This window comes from Erithacus rubecula, assembly GCF_903797595.1.
Source record: "Erithacus rubecula genome assembly, chromosome: 4".
Lineage (NCBI taxonomy): Eukaryota > Metazoa > Chordata > Aves > Passeriformes > Muscicapidae > Erithacus > Erithacus rubecula.
The window spans coordinates 17,773,447-17,798,940 of record NC_136686.1 but is presented as its reverse complement, the minus strand read 5'-3'; the positions used below and the strand labels follow the sequence as shown (position 1 = coordinate 17,798,940).

The following is a 25,494-nucleotide window of genomic DNA, read 5'->3' as shown; positions in this document are numbered from 1 at the left end:
CAATATTCCCAAAAAGATGCAAACTTGTCAAATATATTACTCTGAAGTAAAATTACAACTGATTTACAGGAACCTACCATAGAAACTATTGAGTGGACAGTAGTGATGGTTTTCTATATAAAATCTATCAAAAACTGTTGGAGAAAATATATGAAGCGTAGCTGATAGCTGATGGAATCTGCAGTATGGCCACAGAGAAATAGGTTGCAGATCATCAAAGTTAGCTCTTGTTCAGAAATATCCACCATGAGTTCACTAATTTCATCTTTCACTGGAGAACAGCAGGAGGTTTCCATAATGCAACTATCATAGGAAACTGATTCAACGCTGTACTTCAAGCTTTACCCGTAGTTGGAACTTGCAACAGTTTGGATTTTTTTGGTGCTCTGATCTCTCTTGCTCTCTGGAAGGCTGTGTAAATGTCAAAATCTTCAGCACAAAAACAGCTCTCTCCAAAGCACTGGCAACTGGTCTTAGTAGACTGGAAAAAAAAAAAACCCAAACCAAAAAAAAAACGGATTTAGGTAGACTGGTAAAGCAAAAATGGAAAAGCAATACAGGAACATTCTATACATAAACCAGAGAACTAGATTGTCACTAGAAGATGGGAGATTTTTAGTCCATGAACTGCAGACAAACACACACAAACTTATGGAGCTCAGAGGACCCTTGGTAGATTTGAACTGCTCATCTGTGCAAGACTTGGGTCAGCAGCTAAGCTCTGATCTTGCATGAATGAAGGCAAAGTGCACTTTCAACTATTTTAAATAGCAAAAAAAGGTCAAGTGATTGATTCTATCCAGCCTCAGACATTCAACTAATGCACCTAGACAAGAACCTAAGTAACCCAGACTGTTCATGAATCACAGATGAAAAGCTGCAGCCTCAAGACAGTGCTTGAGCCCTGTTCTGGTCAAGGGTGATGGTGGTTCTAGCTCAGACATCCCAGCCAGGTTATTGGAATTAGCTGTGAAGACCACCTGAAGTTCTTCCTGCTTAAGACTGCTCCTAGAAAAGTTCTGGGGCTTTAACCACTCATACAATAAAGACATTTATTACATGTGTTCTGCTCTACAAGGCTTGCATCCAGCACTGGGACCACTCAAAACTGTTTCTGGCTCTTCACCTAAATTAAGAAAGGGCTCTGCTTCTTATGGAAATTGCTGGCAGCTTAATAATTTTCAGTTCCCCACTGGCTAGACATCAAAACAGTTCCCTATCAAAATTAGTCAATGTTTATTTAGTTCAAGTACTGAATGGAAACTTCACTTGTTTTTATTTTTTTCTGTAGACATGAACTTATAAAGGATTTTTTTTTTTAACTTAGTCAGTCAAAACTCTTCCCTCAGGACGAGAGCCTATAAATCTTCAATGTCCTATTTTAGCTGGTGAAAAGTGAAGCCCCCACAGATACTCCCATAGGCAAAGGGGAAAGCTCATTACATTACTGAGTGACACACCATGGTCCTCAAGGTCCTTCCAAAAAAGGAGATGTTTTCTGACTGCAAAATCCTCATTCCTGGAAAAAATCTTTGTCTCTGCAGATGCTGATCTAAGCACTGCTGATGTACCTCACCTCTCATGGGAGGTCTGAGTACCACTAAGGACATCTGATTTTTATTTGCTCCCAAATGAAGTAACACAGAGTTTCCTTGCTTCTCAGTTTTCACCAAGAAGATGACTTTGCTACTGTCTAATTTATATCTGTCCCCACTAAGAACTGGTTTCTGGTCCAGCCTTTAGAAGTTGTGATGCAGTTGGAGATCTACCTTGGTGTTTCCCAGACCAACTTAGAGCATCACAGGGAGCATTGCTACCTTGTTTTATTCAACAAATACATGCCAAGCACAATGTTAATCAAAACATACTGTACCTCAGGCTGTTTGCATCTTGATGTCTTTATTTCCTTCTAATCTTAATTAGAAAACAAAAGACAAAGATGGTTAAAATCTTTTTTAAAAAAAACAACCCATGCAACTAAGTTAGCATTGTTCCAAAACCAGCTACTTTTATTTTGGTTAATAGTGTTACTGTTTTTCATTTTCTTGTTTTGCAGCAAATTTTGGAAGCACCAGTCAGTGACTAAACTCTGTGCTGTACACATGTGACAGCAGCATTTTTTTTGGTGTTAAATCAAAAGAATATTACATTATTTCATAATTATATGTTTATGACTTGTCAATTAAACAGCTATAAATCTAATGCTTTTTTCCCACTGCTCAAAAATATAACATGGAGAAGAAACAGTTTCTGCTGGGTTTCATGTAAGAACAGAAATAAACCTGAAAGCAAGCACTTACTAACTGTTATTACTGGAATTCACCACAATGCAAGTAAATACCTTCAAAACTAAAAATAGCACTGGGGCTCTGCAAGTGCATCTATCACAGCCTCTTAGTCGTAACAGGGGCTTGTTTTCTTTCAATTCACAGAGCACTCAGAGTGTGGAGAAGCTGTTCAGAAGACCATGTACCTACACTGCCAGCATCTGCTCCAGGATCCTTCTGCAAAAGTGCGCTGTATTTTAAATAAACGGGAACAATCCCCTTGACAAGTACAAATAGCCCCCCAGCCTTAAGAGGCTTCAAGACCAGCCAGCCTGTCTGAAATGATGGGTTTGTAAAGGCCATGCATCCTGCAGGAGGAGATGATCTGGGAAGCAGGGAGAGGCAGCCGGAGGTACCTTTGGGCGCCGCTCTGGTCTGGCTGGGAGCCATGGCAGCGTCCGATGGCAGCCCCACGTACACCCCGCCGTAGTTCCTGGGGGAGACAGGGCAGCACCTCAGAGCTCAGCTGGACACTGCTCTCCCAAAGAGCAGCATGTGCACTCAAGTTCCTGATACTTATCATGAGATCCCCACTGTCTTGTGACAATAAACCCCCCGCCCAGCTTCTGAGCGCACCCAGCCGAGGACAGAGCTCATCTGACACTGGTGTTTGACACTGGCACCACACTGCAGGCAACCACACCAATTAAACAGCACTGTGAGCTCATTAAGGAATGAGACCTGCCTGCCCCTGCTCAGGGCCACACTAGGTACTCTCATAGCCCAACCCTCTCCCCTTCATGAAGAGATATCCTTTCAGAGGATACTTCTGACTCCAAAGAGCCTGTATGGAGAGCAGGGACAGATGAAGGGGGGTAAAAAACTGGGTCCTTAAAGCCTCCACTGTGCCTGGAGTTACTTGCAGAGGCTCCCTTTACACTGCTCTGCCCTGTTAGGTACTGAATTAATCACACCTCCTCCAGCTCCTAGGGTTCTGAGCCAATTTCTAATTTGCTTGATGGTAGACTCATACTTCCTTCCACTTCCATCCCAGCAGAGATCTCCCACAGGTGCTAATGGCACTTTATGTGGCAGTGTTGGTGTGAAGGCAGAGGCCACCAGCCCGTATGGAGCACACCACCTGCAGCTGGGAGATAATGTGCTCTTCTTACCAAAAAGTTCCCACCTCCCAGCTCAATAACAGGCTGGGTGGACTCATCAATACTCAACTCTGTGTGAGATTTTCTCCTCTCTTTTCCTTTCTCCTCTGATTTTTTTGGGAGTTAGGAGATAAGGAAGGATGTGTAACTGGTGCAGAACTCACTGCAGCCTATTGCAAATAAAGCTAGCCCTGGTTGAGCAGAGCACCTACCTCCTTTTGTCATCATCTGATATGGATTCTTCTGCTCTGCAACATCAAAAGATACAAAGCATGTTAGCAGATTGTTTCTTTCAGGTGCTTCATCACCATCTGGGTAAATTCAGAAGCAAGGGAAGAACTGTTACTGACCCCAGTTTAATTCAGGACATCCACTATTCAACAAAATACTCACATAGGTATAAAAAAAAGACACTTTTCCAATATAATGTACAGAAGAATAAAGGATTGATAAAAGATGTAGCTTACTTTTTATGACCCCCACCAGTGAGATCTGAAAGTAGATTTGGGAGCAGAAACAGGTAAATTAACACTCCTTATGAGTGAATCCCCACACTACTCCCCACATAAAAGAAACACTAGGACTCTGCATGTAGGAGGAACAAGCCTGGAATGCTATTCCCCCAAAAGAGGAAAGAAAGGGACTGGGTATCTGCGCTGGCATGTGAGCGAGGATGGAGAGAGAGGAACTTTCACAGTAACTGTAACAGAAGCCATGAGCTGTTACAGGGGCTGTCTACAAAATGAGGCACAGCAATTCCTGAATTTAGTTGTTTGCAAACCAAATGCAGTTATTAATCCCATAAAAATGGGCAATTACTTCTCCATTAACTTTAGGGTAAAATCACAAGTCTATCTGTACATCTGACAGTCACTGAGGTTTGATTCCTCCCACTTACATACTGCTACAACTTGGAAATTTTCTGACATCTACCTTCCTTCTAAGGGGCAGAACATTACCAACTATCCTTTCTGCATCACCACAGTGAATTAGGGTACACAGGTCCTTTTTAATAGCAGAGGCTTGGAGTAAATCTTATTATTCTGCAATTTTGCTAAATTATATTTATGCAGGGCATAGCACTCCTCATTGGCTGTCTTTGTCTATGTTTTACCACTCAAGAAAGACAGATCAATAAACTCCTTAATCCCTGGCCCTCCTGCTATCCCTTCCTGGAGGAACAAGAGCCATTTCAGAAGGCATTTCCCATCTCTTGTGATCTAAGTCATCTTACAGTCCTCACACACACAGCCAGAAAATGCAGAGACATTTTTTTCTTGAGGACTGTGAAGCTGCTCTGTCCTAGTGTGGGCCAGTTTCTCCTGAAGAAAATGGAAAGCCTGTGTATATCAGTGGGTAGAAATGAGGATGTATTTTTAGGAAAAAAAAAAATCTACTTTAAGAAAGGGACTTTGGGTCCCAAAAGATCACAAACAATCATTTCTGTTGAACCAACCAAATGTGTCACAAGATTGATTTTCTCATACAGTTGGGAACATTTTCTATAATCCAGATTAACCATTGTCCAGAGAAAAGAGTCCTTTGAAAGCACCAACAACTTCATGCACAGCTTGAAGCCTCTGAAAGCGACTTGTAAGAATAATAATCAATATTGTCCAACAGGAAATTAATGACAATGCTTTTTTTAAAAAAAGAGAAAAATATTCTAGCAGGAAACAGGGCCATTTTCTTCTGTTCTAGAAATGTTTTGTAATATGGCATCACAGACCATTACTGTAATTCTCTCACCAAAACAAATTATCCAGGTCTATGATTAAGCAGACAAGAGGGTTTTTAAACATTTTGCTTTCGTCCTTTCCTTTTACTAGCTATAAATCAAAGTAGTAATTTTGCAATACCTTTTTCTTCAAATGCATGAGAGCAAAACTAATCTAGAATTGTACAGACAACAGCTCTTGGTCTGGGTGATGATTGGGGGCAAACTGTTGTAGCCCTGCCAGAAAAGAGGGAGTGAGCAGAGATAGGAGGAACACGGGAGAGGGGAAAAAACAAAAGAAAATTTTGGGTGATGGAAATAAGGAATAACTTAAGGAATAAGCCATTTTACCCAGCTTTCTGGGGGCTCAGGAAGGAATGCTGCCCCAGTTTATTTACTATTCCTATTCAAACACCTTTTGCCTTCACACATGATGGCTCAAGATGCCCTTTTGAAGGCTGCCCACTAATTTTGCATGTTTAGTGTCTGCTGAGCCACTGGGGCAAGTGCTGCTTCTGTGCCCAGCTGGGTGAACACAGGTGGCTCTGGGGAGCAAAGCTACAACATCAACACTCAACATGGGACTGAGACTGGAGAGAAGCTCCTTTGGTTTTGGCAGTGCTCCCATTGCCACATCTCCTGGACTCACAGCAAGCCAGGACAAGCTTTTCAGCACCAGGAACAGACAGCAAAAGGAGCTGAGCAGTCAGAGGTGCTCCATGCTGAGCAGCTGCTGTGTCACTGCCTCAGGTGCTGTTGACATCTGAGGAACAGAGAGCAGGGATTTCAGCAGGCAGCAAGGGCAGGTCCTGGAGCCAATGGGTAGATTTAATAGCAAATCCACACAATGGCAACTACTCCTCAGATTCTTGGTGTTTCTTGGGAACAAGGGCCTTTCATTTGTATTTGATGCATTTCTTCTCAATATTTTGAAACAGGCTTGAACTGCTGTGTCCTTTCCTTCCCACTGTAACTAATCCTCCCCCAGACTTAGCCCCACACTGAATTGCACAGGCATTGCATTACTTTCTAGCATATCCTTTACTTCTCCTCCAGCTAAGCTTCTCCAGTTAGCAGTGATGAATGTTTCTTTATTAGTGGGGCAGGAGCATGGGCTGAAGCTGGCTGAGAGGTTGTGGGTTGGAGCACAGAGGGTACACAGGTTCTCAGAGCACATCCTTCTCATCACCACACAGCCCTCAGAGAGGAAGAGTCCTTTGCAGAGCAAGATCATATCATCATCCCTATTTATTGGTGGAGAAACTCCAAGCCCAGAGGGCAAAGCAGCTTCCCCACAGTCACTCAGGAGGGCTCAGAGCAGGATCCAGCCCTCTCCCCTTCCATCTGGCTGCTCACTCCAGGAGACATGGTGCTTTGGCAATGAGTCACAGTCAAGAAATGAGAAACCTCAAGTTAGAATAACCAGATTTAGTATCAAAAAGCATTTAAGGATGGACACACCTAAATGCTTTTCTGGATCAGAACTGTTATGACTGAAATTTGACAGCCCCCCAAAAAAAGGTTATTTAAAGAGAAGCTTTAGCTGACAGAAGTAAAAAGGTGTAAAAAGCTTTTGTGGATTTATAATGTTAGTTAATATAAATCTGCTTTGTTAATTTCTATGAAACAAGAATAATTTTTCTGATAATTTACTTCCTTCATAAAAACCTTCTGTTAAGTATTAGATTTAGGGCTTTTGCTATTCCTCGTTAGTAGATGTGTGTTTCTAACACCTGATGGGAAGGTTCAAACATGCTATTACTCATGTGGGTTGTTTGGCTGGCTCCACTACCCTTAATCTGAATAAGTAATAGCTCCAGGATTGACCCTTTCACTTTAGAGAAGGCTGCACTAGTAATTAATTTTTTTCTAAGTTATCTCGATACTATTTTGAAATATGACAGATGAGCTCACACTATTAAGTAGGATGCTCCCATTTTAGCTCCTGCAGCCTGGCTCTATAAATGCTTACACACATATAAACACAGTTCTACACATCCCCATACCTTTAAGCACAGGAACATGCCTACAACATTCATAATTTAAGAGTGCATGCAATTTTGAAATTTAAAATTACTGATGAGCAAAGAGAAAGATGCAGTTCTAAGTCAGTCCTTAAATCAACAAAATTGAACAATAAAAAAGGCCCTGATATAAATTAAACCAGTGGGTTTGTAAATACACAAGTACTGGGAGCAGTGATGCTGCAGGCTGCATCAAGAAGAGGTTCCTCATAAGATTGCCTTCTGTAATTTATTTATTGTCTGGCAGTGCAAGCCTAGAAAACAGACTACAGAGGTAACACGGATCTCAAGAGTATCTGTGGCAACAGAGTTGATCAGCCAAGTGACACCTGTTGTTAGTTCTCAGCTGTGCTCTGTAATAGCAAGGACAAGCCTGTTGTTAGGCTCTTCCCTCCACTTGTTTATCTGACTCCACTGCCCTCATTTCTACACCAGGATTCCTCCAGCTAATTAGAGTAGTTATTCTAAGTGAAGTAAATAAAACATAAGAATGTTCCTATTGCATAACATAACAATCTTTCCTCAGTCACAACCTCTATTGGCAAATACCAATTACATGAAATAGGAGAAGGCAAGTCCTTGGGAGGAGTTCTTTATGGTTTTCTTCGACAGAAAAATGCATTTATGGCTGAATAAAGCTGTTCATGTACATTCCTGTATCAGCAAATAAGAACAGTTCTAAAAAAGATCTTGCATGTTTAGAGAAAAACAGGATGGGTAGGGCTGCCTTCTGCTACCCTCTGCCAACCTAGAAGATACTATCTTTAATGCAGAGAATGCCTAGAGAAGGTGGGTACCTTGAAAAGGAAGTTGGATGGGTTACTGGGTCTCATGCAAAGAGGGGGAATTTGTCTCAGAAACTTTTTAAATCTCTCACTGGGCCTGGTGGAAATTTATGTGCCAGCTTCATACAATTACATGGCCTTTGGAAAAAAGTGCACTGACACATGATGGGGAAACGCAGTCTGAAGAAACATAACCACCTCTGCTAGACAACTGTCTCAACAGAAGCAGAGAAAATAAATTTCTGTTAGAGAAATAACAAGCAAAGAAACCTGTAGAAAAGTAAACAAGACAAGGAGTTGTTCTGTGGAGATGCAAGCTGTCACTAAACACAGTAAACATCTGGTTGTGTTGATTATATGTTAGGAAGCAGATGAATCATGTATGACTAAATCTAGGGTAAGGCTAGTAGGACTGACAGTATGTCCAGGGCTGTATATTTAAAAGAGTAGAGTAGAGTAAAGTACTTACACATCTTTAGTAGTCCCTGTAGCACCTAGGGGAAAAAAAAAAAACAAAACATGTTTACCAGGTAATGGCATAATCCTCTAAACCAACTGTCTTTCTGTCCTAAACACAGAAATAGCAACAAAAATTTGCTATTGTAAGAGAATGCATTCCTCATGATTGTTCAGTTTATTCTTAATGATTGTCCATACTATCCCTTAAATCTATCACATCTGGGCCAGACTCTCAGTGTGTGAAAATGATGCTGCTGGGGACCAGTGCCCAGGTGCAGTCACTCAAAAAAATAATCTTCCTGAATTTTATATGCTTCAGTTTGCTCAGTCCTCTGGTGGGTTTGCCTGCCACAAAGTTGGCACAACTAACTAGGAACTTACTCCCAAATGCGTGATTATTCTGCCATTTGATGCAGTTGTAGAGCTGGCACCACATGTATAAAATGCTGCCTCATTCTTCCTCCCAGATAAACAAAGTTTCATAAAATGACCAGACAGAACTAATACAAACATTGAGACACAACCCATCCAAAGCCCCAGACACCTAACAAGATCAACCACCCTTTAATTCATCTTGCTGTTGAACAAAAAAATAAAAAAAAAATAAAAAAAAAAAAGAGACAAAAGCTGCCACCTGGCTACCTGGTACAAGTGACTGACACTTTTGTTTTGGTGACTCAGATGTTTCTTGCTGGGACACAAACATTTACCCAAGTACAAATTCTTTCTTGTTCCTCCCAAGTTACTTACGTTAAGTTTCTCTTGATAGTATATAAGTCAGCTAAGTAACCAGTAAATTATCCCTTCTCTTAATTACAGAAGTTAGGGCAGACATTAGAAAAACCTTTCACTTCTCCTTTCCTCTTAGTATTTGGCTAGAAAAGGTGACCTGAGCTCACTCTGAAGAAACTGAAGTAGCCAATCCCAGAGATTTTTTGAGTTTGGAGGTAGGTTGTGTTTTTTCCTCCCATGGTACTTCATTTTTTGGAAAACCTTAATTTCTTGTGCTGCTGAAAAATATACATAATAGCAAATACCTTTCATCTCCCTTTGATGTGTAAGAATATGTCTTTTGTATTCTTATTTTAAACAAGAGGAAGAAATAGACCTGCAAGGCTTTCCAGCTCTGTCTATGTGAATGGCTTGCTTGAATGGCAGAAAACATCACCCTTTACAGCCAGTTCCTGAACATAATGTCATTCCCATTTCCTATGACCTGACTTAGCCCTCCTTTTCCCAGCAACAACACAGACTAGACTCCTATAAGACTGCACACATTTATTCTGTTAGTCTTGCTTCCAAAGTCAGCAAAATCTCAGTATGGCTACACATACCAGCAGGAAGCCTTAATTAAGTTGGAGGGAGTATCTCTAGTCACAATAAGCTCAGGCTCTTGCTTTAAAACTTTACTCCAGCAGGCAGCCTTCTGAGACTTTTTGGCTTTGCAGATACATCTATGAAGCACTACATGTGAATCTCTCAAATTAATTGTGTCCAGATGGGAGGTTGGCATTGCTGTGTGAGCTCAATCTCTGCCAATGTAGGGAGATGTTTTCTGCTACCAAGGCTAGTTCATCCAGAGTCAGCTCAGCAATGAGCCTTCAGGGCACCTAGACAGAGCACAGGCATCAGCAACTCTTCAGACAACATGAGTTTTCAAAAGCCTAGTTGAAGCTAGGAGGATTTTTTTTTTTTTTTTTTGCAGAAGATGACTTTCTTATTTTTAGCCTAAACTCTCTGCAATCAAAACCAGTTTCTCTAAAAAGGTTCATGGCCTTTTTTGAGGCCTTTGCCAAGACTTTTCTGAGTCTAAGCACCTTGGATGCCCATCTGAAAAATGTGTCTTCCTTGCAGGAAGTTCACTGACAGAAACCTCAAGCCAAGTGAGAAGAATTGTGTGCCTACAGTACTGCTGCACTCCCCAGAGGTGATAGTCAAATTCCAGTCAATCACTGGGTGCACTTCAGTGCCATATCCATGTTCAGTGCATTATGGCACAAATACATTCTCACTCTGGAGATGTCCCTCAGACCCATCAGCCTGGGCTTTGTGTAGAGCTATACAAACCTGTGTTTGGGAATATGCCACTAACTTTCACACATGGCAGCACTTGTCTTCTTGGAATATTAGCAAGGGTACTACTGCTGAAAAATCACTGCAGTGTTTTGAAATGCATTTCATACAAAAATTTTAAGAACTGAGTATGATAAAAACAAATTCACTTTTAAAGAGATCAGTTTTAATTTTATAATACGTTTAAAAATACATATTAAAAAACATTGTTTTATACTTTTTTATAAGCACAGCAAACCAGTTTATCCTCACTTTCCTTGATGGGATTCCATTCATTTCAGTGGGGTTATTTCTCATTTTCACTAGCAAAAGTGAAACAAACTTGTTTGGTTCAAATTCACTCAAGTATCACTAAGGTACCTGACAATAAATGTGAGAGTGTTTCCACTTAACAAAGGAGTTTTCTTCCTGCAAGAGTTCTGAGCTTGCAAATGAACATCATTTTAGCTAGGTGTATAATAAAAAAATCCTGGTGTGAATACTTCAAAGGTTTTTTTCATTAGGGAGCCTGAACATTCCTTACACAGACACTATTTCTCAAGGAACCAAAAACATCTCAGTCCATACAGACGTGTTTATTTGTGAAGTCCAATCCATTCACCCTCACCCTGTTACTTCACTGACATATTTGTCAAACCCTTGCATGTCTAGTGAACAACACAATTTTATTGCTATTCAAGTTCCTTCTGCCAGAAGTTCAGCCAAAGAATCTTGTTTACTACCAATCCACAAACACTCTACAGCTTGTTCCATAGCAGCAAAGCTTAGTGCTCTCATAGATATGATGGTTTCCATAAATTACTTAAGAAAAAGCTCACATATATAACTTGTTCATTTTTTCCCACTCTAAGAGCTTGGCCTAAAAAAAGGCAGCACTTGACCCAACAAGCCTTGTCTTGACAGGCTGTTGTTCACTTGGTTTTTCAAATCTAACCTCAGCAAGAGATCGAAGAAAGCCACATCCATAAAAAAAGGGCAATACTGAATTGTCCTGAATGGCCTCTCTGCTCACACCATTTACACAGTAGGACCATGGGTGCATTTTGGCATTTTAGAGCTGCAGAAGGAGAAGAAAGGGTATAGCCTGCAGATGAACGTGGCCCATTCAGCCACACATTGCTCTGAGCCCCAGTGATTACAGAAGAAAAACATTCTGTCCAGAGCAGTGGAGCTGTCTGTGATCCCTCAGGAAAAAAAAAACCCCACGGCATTTAAATAGTCACAAGTCAAAAAGAAGAAGAATCCATCCCAAAGCATCTTCCATTAGGTGAGAGGGGGTTTTGCTCTTTCAGAACAACAGCAGCTTCTCTTGGCGACACCGCAGGATTTCAGTAAATGCAGGCAAAATCCAAAAGATGCTTGAGAGGCATTGATAATCACTGAGGATATTCCTCTGTGCTGAAAAATTCATCATGAGTGAAGGGGAGAGGCAAAAGCCTCAGAAAAACATAAAAAGCATGAGAGGCAACTACTGACATTAATAAAATGGATACAAAAATGCCAGGACCTGACTTTTGAGCAGATTACAAAACATTTTCCTAATATTTTTTAATGAACAGTGCCCTATGACATTTTCTTGCACATCAAATTATTACAAAAAGCCAATAAAACCCCTCAAGATTACATATATGTACATGCAACTCTTAAGAATAAGTTTTCTACTGCAGGCTCCTTTCTGATGTGCTCCAAGTCAGCAACAAGGAAGCGCCTTCTAACATCAAGGAATTTATTCTATTTACACCCCATTGTAACTGAGGACAGAATATTATCAATTTGTTTCACAAATTATTTCTTCAGCTCATCAGGTGGGTGTTCTCTACACATATTTGACCCAATCAATAGAATGGCACAATGACTTCCTGGGGTTGCACCAAACTTGAAGTTAATAAATCTGTTAGAATGTGATGTGAAAGTTCTCCTTCATCATAACTTGACTATATTGGAAGCTTTCCACAGATTAACAGCTTCTCTGTGTATTTAAATTAAGGCTAGACTGACAGCCTCCAAAGAGTACCATAATTTAAGGTGCTGCCATTGTTACTACAATAGATATGGAAAGGAGGAGGCAGTTAAAAAAATTTAGTGAAGAATCATTAGCATGAAGGGAAATGCCTTAACTCAGAAAAAAACAAAAAAGGAAATTCATGTTTAAGAGCATATTTTAAAAACACACCAAAAAAAAAATAGAGAAGAGCTATTTTTGAGCTTTGAAAACTCCAGGAAACATGAAAGAAGGATATGTAAAATGAGACAACAAAACATAAGGAAAACAGCAAGTTGAGAAACAAAAAATTACTATAACCCATAGTTAATACATAAACTAGGTAATTTAAGAAGGGTGTATATACATCAGTTTACTTGGATAACTGAAGTTGCCATTTCTCAATTGAAGAGATTTTTGCCACTGTCTGGTACTCTGCAAAGAACATTTGAATGCTGTGAGTTATATTGGTGTTCTGGAGTACTGCACCACAGACTAAAATATTATTCTACATCATGTCTATTAGTTTAGATCTCACAGACCATAGAGCTGATAGCTCTGATGTCATTCTAGCCATGCAACAGAAGATAATATTATTAGCTGAATTATCACCATATATACATCTGCTTAGGAAAAATCCAATTAGGCTGCAATAGGAATTTTACCAGAGTAAAAAAAAGGGGATTGGCGTAAGACATTTAATGTGTTCTGTGAACAATATTATACAATATTATACTTAATATAACAATATTATACTTAGTCATATGATACGACAAAGAGTGTTACAGGTTAATTACATGTTATGTACCTCTAGCTTTGACATAACTGACTACAGAACAGTCATAACTTTAGCATTAAAAATGTAGTCATGCTGTGCATGCCACAGAATTTATTTGTATTTACATACTCTTCACATCTTTTGGTGAAACTGTGAGTTGCATTTTCCTCAAAAGCTCAAGGATTCAGAATAAAAATGGTAAGTCTTCTTCTTCCCTTTTATAAAATGATTTTATTTTTACTAGACACACTTTGTAAGGACTGTTAAATGTAGTAAACAAATAGTAGACATCTGACGTCTTACTTTTATTACCAGCTGTTCATTATTTTAATACCATAGACTGCACAGAGTAATTCCTGACTGGCAGTGTTGAAAGTGGGAACTGGTTCTTTCAGAGCTGCATTGGAGGAGAGGTCTATCAGTGCAACAGTAACAACCCCTTTATACTAATGATGTATTTTACGTGGCATTGTTGGTTTTTACCTGCACTACATCCTGCCTTTGGAGATCTGTGGAATATTTCTAAAGAGCATGCAAAAGTTTACCAAAAAATGCAAGTTCAAATATTTTATGTATAACATATAAGTAAATGTAATTATCAAGGGAGTTGGACCTTCAGTGAAAATACTTTATGTATCTACAAGCCAAAATCTGTTGAAGACAACTACCTCTAATGCAATGGGACACATTTAAACAAACTTTGAGCTCAAAATAATACTGCTGTCAGAGTTTGTCTCTTTGACATTTACCCATTTGTACCCTGGTAAAAGTTCCACAGGGCAGACAGATCAACATTCACATAGAAACTACCCCAAATGGACTAATAATCGACTCAACATTCTCTGAAGCTTGCATTGGTGCTTTTACCCAGCAAACAGAAATGGGATGTGAACAAGCATCACCCCAGTGGTATGAAGCTATACTGGTCGTATACAGAAAGAATTTCCAGTCACAGCAACGTGGGAATCAACTAAAGGGAGAGAATGCATGTGTGCAAACATGACAGTTTCAATAAGAGCACTGAATGTTCAAGCAAATTCACACAGTGCATTCTTTAGGGATGGGAGGGGCCTCTGATAGATAGACATAGTACCTAAAACCTAATTTCTAAGGAATGGCAGAATCACATTCCCCTCCGAGTGTGAACTGCAGAATTGTACAGGCAAACCAGCAACACACCCCACAAGCACACACACACATATACACCCTAGAGAAGGCAGCATCACTCACACTGACAGGCAGGACCAGGTCAGGACTAGCACTACCCAAGGCACCATGGAAGCTCTGGTTAAATCAAGTCAAAAGAGTAAGAGATGGGGACCCAGAAATTCTAAGTGGTCCAACCATTATTTTGCTGTGCATTTTCAAGAGCTGAAAGCTCACAAGTATATGTGAAAGACTTGATAAAGGTCCTGGAACAGGTGGCAATGTTTGCCAAGTGCAGCTAGGATGAAAAATGATTGAGAAATGCTCACATTATAATTACAGGGTGAAGGTCCACTTATCAGTTGCCATGTACTTTCCTATTCTGCGGGGGCAGGGGGGAGGAAGAGCACAACAGCACCATCTTCCCAGATCTTATCTCTTTTGAAAATAGCAATGAACAAATAAGGGAGCCAGCTGGACACACCAACCAGCAGTACACATTAACATGCATGAAACCTCAATCATGGAATATCCTCCAACTTCTCCAACAAACAGAAGGAGAAGATGTGGCACAAATTCATTTCAGAAGTGGCATTCGTGGCCTTATAGGGAAGCGAAGAGGATGGAGCTGACACCCCCGGCAGGATCCTTACGTCCAGCTCCCGGCCTGGGCTCGCCGTGCCTTGGGAGCCGCTTGGGAGGTGATGATTCCAGCCACAACCGCGCACCAGAAAGCCGCCGGTGCCCGCGGCAGGCCACAGCATCCTCTCTGCCCTGAGCAAGCGGACCAGCCTCGGCAAAGGAAGATGCTCTTGCAAGAGGGTGAGCAGTGATTCCCGCCGCTCGGACGGGCATCCCCCGAGCCGGGGGCTGGATCCCGCCGGGCCGGGGGCTGGATCCCGCCGGGCCGGGGGCTGGATCCCGCCGGGTGCGGGTGAGTGCCCGCCGCCGCCCCCCGCCCGCACCCCCGCCGGGCTGCCCAGCGCGGTGGGGACACTCGCCCAGCGCGGTGGGGACACTCGCCCAGCGCGGTGGGGATGCTCGCCCAGCGCGGTGGGGATGCTCGCCCCGCCGCTCCCCGGCCCGGCCCGGCCCGCCGCCCTACCTCGCCCGCCCGCGCCGCCGGCCGTGGAGTTGCCGCAGCCCATGGGCGCTGCCCTGGCCGGCGCCGCGCCCGCCGGTGCGGTGCGCTCACGGGAGACAGCCGGCGGCGGGCGGAGCCGGGTGGGAGATAAAGCCGCGGGGACCCCTCCTCCTCCTTTTCCTCCTCCTCCTCCTCTCCCCACCCATCGCCCGGGAAACCGCCGGCCCCCAGCGCAGCCCCGTCCGTGCCCGGGGAGAGCCGCAGCCGCCGCAGCCCGGGCTGTGCCCCCGCCCGGACGGGCTGCGGCTGCTGAGCCGGAGGCACGGCTCAACCTGCGGGACTCCGAACGACCCCCACCCGCAGGCAGCAAGCCCAGAGCCTCCCCGGGCACTGGAGACGCTCCTTGGCTCACGCGTTTCACGGGAGCTTTGGGACGCCCCTCATCGCCAAGGGGAACATCGGTGCAACCACAGGACCGGGCTGCAAACCCGGTATCTGCTATCAATAACACCCTGTTCACTATCTTAAGCAAATCTTTATGATTGGTTTGGGTATTTCTCTTCTTATAAGAAACATGATGATGAAACTGAAGACTCATTGAGTTGAGAACTGTACAGATCCACTTTCTCCAAGTAATATCAACAGCACTGAGAAATATAAAAGATAAGTTTACAAATTCTTCAAGAAGTAATTTTCCCTCAACATTTGTATCATCTACCAAAAGGAAACTGACTTTTTTTTTTGCCTCAAACCTCTGTCTTCCACAGAGAAGAAAAATACTTTAAAACCTTGATGGCTTGTTACTCCTCCTCCATCCTCAAATGACCAGGAAGCTGAAACCCAATGGATACATCTAGATACAACAGCAAATACTCTAGACAGATAGATACTACTGCTATAACAAATTTGTTTAAGGAGTCAGAAAGATGTTTTAGGGGTGTCATAGTACAAGCATCACATATGTATTTGACTGATAATTGTCTGTTACAAAAAGACCAAAGTGCTGCTGTCTGATCTTGCAGTCTGTTCAGAGAAGGGGGAAAAAAAAGACATCACAATTGTCTTACAGCTTTCCCAAGAAGTACACATTAAAACAAAGCAGCTCCATAAGCAGCAGAGACAATAACATCCAGTCTCCCATGGATTTCTGCTCCTGGGAGGAGCATCTATGTGGGCTCACTGATGTCTACCTCAGAACAGGGTGTAAGATCTCCCTCCTCTGACTGGCCACCTATTTTCATGTCAATAGCAGAAAGCTAGTATTTTCAGGGTCTTTGTCTGATCCTTCCTGACAAATTGCTGAACCTGAACAATCAGCTCAAAATTTAATAGGACAGGGCACATAGGTATGGCCAAACAATTCCTTCACCATCACCAGCCCTACAGCAGACAGACAGTGCACTTTACATTAAAAAAAAAAAAAAAAAAAAAAAAAAAAAAAAGTCATCACGATTCAAAACGACCTCTTTTTGATGACCAGTTTTCTGAAATTCACACATCAAAAAAATGAAGCCTCAGGCTAAGATTTTAGCACCAAGCATCAGCCAGAAGCAAATTTTTAATGGCAGAGTTAAGAAGGAAGAAAGGGTGCTCTGAAAGCAATGCTGAAAGACATGTTCCTTAAGGCCCCATGTGGTTTTCTAACACAAAAACAACCCACACTGACCATAGGCTTGGCACATTTTGAAGTAGTTTCTAATACACAGTTTACCTTGGAGGAAGCAGTTGTGATGAGCACAGAAACCGAGTCATGTCCTCACATATTAGAAGAGGCAGCTGGGAGGCAAAAATCCCCTGGAGATGCCTTGACACCCAGCCATTGCCCTGGCCACAAGGAGAAGATATGAGCTGGCTCAGAAACCTGCAGTGGTATTGAGGATGAGAGAAAGGTGATGTAACTTCTAAGTGCTCTCACTCCTACAAGTTCAGTGTACCACACACAAGCCAAGCACCCCGTGTGCACAAACTAAGGGCTGCATTTAGTTCAATAAGCCAAGAAACTTGCAGCACACCCATCCAAAGCTGGAGTTAGTAGCACTTTCAGGGGACTTAAGACAAAGGAAAGGTGATGTATTCCTCTATATAGTGTCTGGGATTGTAATGAGTCAGCCCCTCTCTTGGCAGCTCTATTGTAGTTGCCTCCTACTACAAATGTGAAGACATACTTTAGTTTCAACTTTACTCGTGTTTTACACAAACAGAGCATTTCACTTTATTACTGAATATAACTGGTAGCAAAATAAGTCACCTAAGCAAGTTAATTAAATGAACGCTTAACGTTAAGGGGGAGGAGCAATGTGTTCCCTGCATTGGCAAACTCTTGGTGTCTGCCATCACATATCCTGCCCTCTAAGACTGGGAGATATATGGATGTGAACTTCTGTAAGCATTTCAGAAGATGTAGTGAAAAAGGATTTTGTTATTCTTTCCCTAAATCAACAAAAAATGTACCCAGCTAGGAAAACACGTTGATTGATGGGATTATCCAAATCTGAAATTATAGTGATTTTCCCCTTTTGGACATTTTTGCTAGTCTGCATGCTTAAAATCCAAACAATCTGTCTGTCAAGCTGGTATGCAAGTCTATGTAAAAGATCTTTAAAACCCATTACTCCTGGGTATTAGGGAACAGCCCTTATTTGCACAATACTTTTCAAAATCCTTTTTTATGTAAGTATCCACACAGAAGCGTTATGCACCCATTATTTCTCTCTACAAAACATTTGCCTACAAAGGCTTGGATCTCAGTTTATGCAAGTGTAAGAGCTAGGCTTGGATGATCCTTGTGGGTCCCTTCCAACTCAGGATATTCTATGATTTTATAGAAAAAAAAAAATAGTGCTAATTAGCCTCCTCTGAGTATTTTCTTTAGAACAGTGTCTCTTAGACATGGATGCTCTCAAAATGTCCTGGAAAAAATTTCAGTTCTTCATCAGTAGTTAGCACTATGAGATATTTTTTTTTTTTCCTAATCAAATCTACAACAGGAATTCAATTTAGACCAATCTTGCCCTGTTTAAGAGGGCAGGTTGCACTGCAAATAAGTGGTCAATGCAACCACCTTGTTTATGGTTGATTCTCAATTCCATTGTTTTCAAGTTCTAATTCCCATGTTTTCAGGCTACCTAGTTTTATGTTTCCCCCTGGCCAGCTTTACTGTGCTAGAGCACTGTTGTTTTATAGCTGGCAACCTGGACTTGTAGGTTTCACTGACTTCTTCAAATATTATAGTACAGCATAGGTGGTGCTTGTGAACACTTAGCCAATAAAGTTATGACCCTATTTCCTAGCAAACCTGCAAGGATGATTCTTCTTGAAAAAATCAGGAGTCCAAGCTCCAGTCTAACAGCAAAAAAAAAGCACTGTTGTGCCAACTGGGAGTTGTTTGTTTTGCATGTCAATAAAGACCAATACATCGAGATATAAATTTTTTTACAATAGAAAGAGAGGGGGAAATCAAGAACTTATTAGTAAAAGGTATCATGATCACACAGCCCTTGAAGTTGCTCACTACATGGAAAAGGGAGACATTAAGAAGACCTCTACACTGCTGGGAACATTTCATTCTTAACAAAAAGGGTTAACTAATTTGATTTGGGTTACAGAAGCCAAATGACAGTCATAAAAAAACTCAGAGGGCAACAAAAAGAAAAAACCTACCACCCTCCATGTTTCTACACTGTTTCTTAATAATGGCTATATTGTGAAAGTGCTCGGTCACACCAAGTGACCCCAGCTGTGCAAGGTACTATCTGGACACATAATGAATGTTCATCTTCAGTCAGAAAGACAAGAAATAGCTGATGGATGAGATAATAGAGAAGCCAAAGTAGGAAGCAGTGAGATAGCATTACTATTTATAAAATGGATGTGCCTAACAAGAACAAAAAAAAAAAAAAAAAAAAAAGAAAAAAAGAAAGCTGTATCAGGTCAAAGGAAAGATCCACCTTATTCAGGATTCTGTCTCTGACAGCAGCTGAAAAGAACATGGGAAACTCATATGGTATGTGCCCCCCAAAGTTCCCCATCTTCCAGCATTTGCAGGTCACAGTCTGCCTGGGGCAGATGTGTTTGCCATATATTTAGCAACCCTTAACACATCTCTTTTCTATGAACCTGCTCCACCAATTCTTGAACCCATACAAGACCCTGGCACTCAAAGCATCCTCTGTTCCACCTCTCAGCCACATGTGAATTGAAGAACCTACATTTGTATGCTTTGAGCCTGGCTCCTGCCCACTTCAGCTGTTGGTGGTTTGTTCCTTGTATCAGGATAAACACTGAGGAATCAATTCCCCACCTCACACCATTTATGATTTTTGTTCTTCACAGTAGAATGAACACCAAAGAATCAATATGCCATGTCCCCCATGCTCACCTTTAGTTAGCAGCAGTGACAGCAAGTTGTCATTTTCTGGCAGTTGATCAATAGATAGTTAAAACACTTTGAAAGAGATTTTCTGTGAAAGGGTTTAGAAACCCCATTCTAGAGACTAGGTTCTGCTAGTAATACCAAGTTTACAAGAGGAGCAGTGCAGGGACCCTGCATGGACAGAGCAGCCAAATTTATTTGCCCATGGGGTGTCCTGCCTTGCATTCCTTGTTAGCAATGAGAAAACGTGATAAAAAGCTTTCTATGTGCCCCTCTGTCCCTTTTCTGGCTGCCTGGCTGCCCCACACTCACCATGGGAGATTTTCAGCACCACCCCTTCACTCCTCTGAGCTCTGAGCTGCTCTTGCCTTACCTTGAGCTCACACCATAGTGAGTAGCCCAGATGGGCCAGCTACCATCCAACCTTAAATGATCCTCATGGCATTATTTAAAATGGCAGCACAGTGAGGAACAGAATCAGACTGCAAGAATTTAAAAGAAAAAGCAATTTGTCTTTCTCCTTGCAGTGACAGTGGAAAATTTGATTTGAATACTTCTTTTAAATGAAAATGATGAATCCTTCTATTTAAAAAAAAACCCATAAAATGGTAGAACATGTAGGTTTATAATGGTCTGTGGAAGTAGACTTTAAAAATATGATTTAAATACCTCACTTTAAAACAAACCAAAAAAAAAAAAGAGTATTTACCAAGACCAAGAGTTTTCTTTCATCTTAAATCAAGATTTTAATTTATCTGCCTGTTCCTGCTCTCATGAAAGTCACCAATGAAATTCTCATTATTGAGCCAAATCAGACATGAATTGAGACAAAATCAATGATTTCTCCTAAAACATCTAGTAAGCAATGAACAAGGAGCCCACTGGCCAGTCAAAAAGTGCCAAAGAAATGTGAAAATTCTGTTAGTGGATATGTCAGCTTTACAGAAATTTCCATGCCTCCCCCTCTCAAACTCTGAAAGAATAAATAACAACTATTTTTGCAATAATTCTTTCTGAACGTGATTATTGTCCATAGTCATGAAACTCCCTTTGGTTTTAAAAGCTTATGGGGCATATAATTCTCAGTTGATACACAACATAGAAATGAAGCTCAGGACTAAAACTTTTAAAGGTAAGTTCATGGAGAAGAAGTAAGCCATAATTCAATGCTACTCTGTTCACACCAGTGTTATATCTGTTCCTAAAAGGAAAACACATAGACCTGAAGAATTTGCTGCTGGGCTCAGCTATTACCCCCTCCCTGCAAAGATTTCTCTTTCAGAGTTTTTTCAGGTGCCCTTGAAAATAAAAAATGGCCAAATGCTTAAATTGGATACTAAGAAACAGTTTGGAATCCTTTCTGTGTCCAAAAGATTGATATATATGATGTATTAGATTCTTCTATTAGAGGTTTCACAAAAATACAGGAGATAAGTAAGGGTACTTCTTGCCTCTGTGATCATTCAAGCTTCATTTTACTATCTCTGCTAACAGCCTCCCAAAGCTCTATTCCAGAGGAGAAAAGCATCTTACTCTCTTATTTTAATATACTATGCAGACAGATTAATCTCTTTCCCTGTCTCTCACTTCACAGATTAATTTGCATGATGCAGCTAAATCAGCTTTTACAATGACAGCATCACAAAATGAAAAGATGAAAAATTGGCAAAATGCTAGAGAAAGGACCTGGATATTAGACTGTCTTGAAGATGTCAATGCAGCACTGCATCTTTTTGAAGCAAAGTGTGTGCATCACTTCAGGCACACGTGTACCTAAAACAGACTTGCTCCATTTGAAAAGCCTAAATTAGTACTTGAGTAGTGTAAGACAACTGCATTTAGATCCATGAGAGGAAACTCTCTCTGCCTCAGAACTGTGCATGAGAAGGGCACATCTCTTGTTTGGAGTCCCACATTTTTATTTCAAGAGGCTTTTCTGCACACATAGTTCTTATTTGTGCAATATTGTGGGAAGATGATATCCCTGCCTTATTATGTTTTATTTTCCTGCACTTTTTCAGATGCCAATTCTTCCCCTGTTGTTGATATAAATTTCCATTACAGTTTTCCACACATAATAATTGCTTTTGCCCTATATTGGTAACGATGCCAACCAGCACAGTTGCTGCCTTGTTTTTGTATGCAGTGTGCCTGCAGACTATAGAAGCAGCAGACACATCCTCACGAGAAAAAATGTCTTCATCAAAGCTGTATATTTATCCACCTCTGCTTAATTAATACCTTAGCTTTTGACAACCTAGGGAAGCTAAAATTTGCCAGTCTTTTTAAAGTAGCTATATATAATTCACACTGACTGGGACTTTCATAACTTGCATGTGCCATTTTATTGAAACAATAGAATTCTGTTTCAGCAAATACCAGCCAGACTAAGAAAAGATAAATGTACATCAAAACAGCACCTCTCTATCTAAATATGAATTTAATACAAGAGGATGCTAACAATTTTGATTAACCAAAACTTCTGTCATACTAGGCATGCAAGAAGCAGAAGTTCTTAACATTAGCAATATGGAAGCAGTGTGTGTTAGGTCATTAAAAATACATTCACAAATACCAACTCTATACTGTGCTTTGGCTTCTTTTAACACACAGAATGGTTCTTGACAAGATAAAGTACTAGCAATTTTTAAGCATTTAAGGAAGGCTCTTGTATGGATAATTTCAAATATCTGTTATGTGATGTCCTCACATGATGTTCTCATAGGAGACATCCTTTTAGCACCTGTATAAGGGTGATAAACTCCTCTCATTTATATTAATAAAGATTAAGCAATTCACCCTGGTTAAACACAGAATCAGTTTCTGGATCCACAAGTAGAGGCAAATGGTAGAAACAGACATAGAAATGGGCAGTTTGGGGATTTCTGCATTAAATGCTTTATCTAGTTTCATTTATTCCAGGTTTAACAGCAAAATGGAGGCAGCACATCCAAATCACCCATTCCTTTATATAAACCTGGAATTATTTCCAAAACACTGGTATTTTGTTTATTAGTTTATTATATTATTATATATATATACTAATATATATTATATTAGTATTTGTTTATTAGTATTTGCATTGCATTTCGAAGTTCATGACTTTGGGGCTCTTAAAATGCATGGAAATGTGTGAAAATAATGAATGTAGCTTAAAATAATTGCTGTGGAGATTTAATTCTTTGATTTCTGACAGTGAGCATTTAGGATTCAAAGACTCGCTTTTCTCTTTCCTTCAGAATGAGAAGGGCCAGTCATTTTCCAACCAATCCCAAATCTCTCCCATCTCAGAGAAAGAAGCACATGTCACTTGGTAGCCCTTCACAGCAAACCTGCCCTTGAAGCTGCAATATGGTGAAACCACAGGTGCTGGCAGCACAATCCACATGTACAACAGCATAAACAAGAAGAGATATGGACTCAAACCTAACAATGGTCAGAGCACTTATTTGAAACAAAGCCACTCTTTTTTGATTTAGTTTTTAAACTGCTGAACATTGCTTCATTTGGCAATGAGCTAACACAGTGTAAATCAAATCTAGCAAAACCTCTGAAATTCTGTATGCACAAGCAGTTCTGTTCAGGGGAGGGACAAAATACTCTGGCAACTTCTCTTCTGCCACAGATTTTTTTCAAAGCTTTTAAGTTAGTTTAAACATTGATGAGAACATTTTCCATTGCATTATTATACATGTTCTCCCAGTCACAGATATGATACTGCTCTTCTGTTTGGGGCTTTTTTTTCTTTTTTGCTTCTTCATAGAAGTGTGATTTGAGAGGGTGAAAAACTTATTAGAAACCATTGGTCTCTTCTAAGAAAAACCTATGCATATTACTAGGTACTGTTGACTCTGACTGCCATACATGCTGCCTGCTTCATGGTTTTCACTGAGAGATACTTGCTGATCTAGGATCTTGTCAGCATTTATGTTTACAGAGTATTTAAAGATAATGACTCTATGTGACCTTTGAACTAAATGTTCTAGTTTTAAAAAATGAAAGAGAAACAAGGAAAAGCAATGCGTTACCATAAATGAATTTGAAAGAACTGGGAAACTATTTAGTGATCTAGCCAACATTTATATGCCTGAATAATCTCCAGGAATCTGACAGGCTAAACACAAGTTTCTAAGTTTGCAGGACTGGAGCTGGGTTGTCAAGTGCACAGGTAACACACAGCACTGCTGCAGGGTTACAAAGCACCTGCCTCCATGGCAAATCACACGATGGAAAGCAAAAGAGCAAGGCAGCTTCTTGGCTGCAAGGCACATTCTGCACAAGTTCAGGTGCTTGAGCAGTCCCATATGGTGGGCAGTTTAGAGCCCAATAGCTGCCCACTGCCTGGTGAGATAGCTCACCTTGCTTGTACCTTGCCCACAGTGACCTTTATCCCAGGAAAATAGTGAGAGAGGTTTGCCAGCTGGAAGAATTACTGTGCTAACAGCAGCAGTCGGGCCCTGCTGTCAGCCTCCTAGGGGCTGTGCTTTCTCACCCATGCTGTAAGGGCAGCACACCTCTGAACAGACATTCCAAGAGCTACAAAGCTACAAAAGGCAATGACAGTATGTGCCTTGCTGCTTCTCCTATATAATGATTCAACTCTGCTTCCCTCACACTCCTCCCTAGCCCCTACTAAAGCAAGTCACCAGCTCGCCACGGTGACAGCCCTGCCTCCAGCAGCAATGCTGGCTGGAGCGCCTCAGTGCACATGCTGCAGAATTCCAGCTTTCTGGCAAGCCCTCATCTGCAACAGTAGATCCAGTCATATGACAGGAAAGGGTTCCTAGTATTTGGCTTTCTCCAGACAGCAGAAGAACTTCTAAGTAGCTGCCACAGGAAGAAAAATTGGAAACATCTGATCTTGCGACACCGGGAGCATCTGAGCACTGTGGAGGAACCAGAGCTCGTGAGAGGGTTCCTGCTGAGCTGGACTGGGGTGCCCAGACCTGCTGCCTGGGCAGCAATGCAGCATTGCATTTTCCTTGTGTGACTGCATTTGCTCATGCACTTGTGCTCCAGACATTGTCTCAGCAGGCTGCTGGGAGGGGTCACTGCCCAGCAGGAAACAAACAGATTGTGCTATCAGTACCCATTTGGGTGCTGCCTAGAGTTTCCTTAATGCTTTCTGTAGCATCCTCTGGGGTTTTTTGCTGTTTCTCTAAAAATACAAAATGACATCTATTGCACCACCACATCCTGCTCTGCCTTTGCCCTGGGCAGCACAGACAGGCTCTGCTCAAGGGAGAAGAAGGCAGGAGAGCTGTTTGGGGATTCTGTGGTCTGCAGTGGCTTCACTTATGTATCCAGACCCCTTTGTGTCACACTGTGCATGGGGAACAAAAAAAGTCCAAACAGAAAGACCAAAAAAAGGATCTAATCATGCTGGCAAACTTTTGTGAACTTCTAATAGGCTTTAAGGTATGTTCTGCTATATATAAATCTTAAGACACTATCATTCAGCATTTTTAGCCCAGCCAGCCATAGAAAGATGAAGGGAAAGTGAATCAAAGGGAGTGATCCATATTAAGACCACATGGATTTTTCAGTTGTTGATCAGAAAGAAACCCAAAAGTGTAGGGCCTGATTGGTTCATGTGATTTCATTATAAAAAAATTAGACCAAGTGCTGGCTTTAGACACAGTGACATT

The 25,494-nt window shown here is 41.3% G+C and overlaps 1 protein-coding gene across 2 annotated transcripts; it reads right to left on the bottom strand.

Moving 5' to 3' along the window:
* Positions 1-347: 347 nt before the first annotated feature.
* LOC306801495 (overexpressed in colon carcinoma 1 protein homolog) lies at positions 348-15,640 on the bottom strand. Of its 2 annotated transcripts, none has more exons than XM_079304616.1 (6): positions 15,496-15,640; positions 8,423-8,447; positions 3,640-3,675; positions 2,684-2,760; positions 1,874-1,914; positions 348-481 (listed from the first exon to the last, which is right to left on the bottom strand). In XM_079304616.1, the coding sequence occupies exons 1-5, from the start codon at positions 15,536-15,538 to the stop codon at positions 1,910-1,912; spliced, it is 186 nt and encodes a 61-aa protein (XP_079160742.1). In that variant the 5' UTR covers positions 15,539-15,640; the 3' UTR covers positions 348-481; positions 1,874-1,909. The 2 variants fall into 2 exon arrangements, with proteins under 2 accessions (XP_079160742.1, XP_079160741.1); XM_079304615.1 differs by having other exon boundaries at positions 1,874-1,909; positions 15,496-15,616.
* Between the last annotated feature and the right edge of the window lie 9,854 nt (positions 15,641-25,494).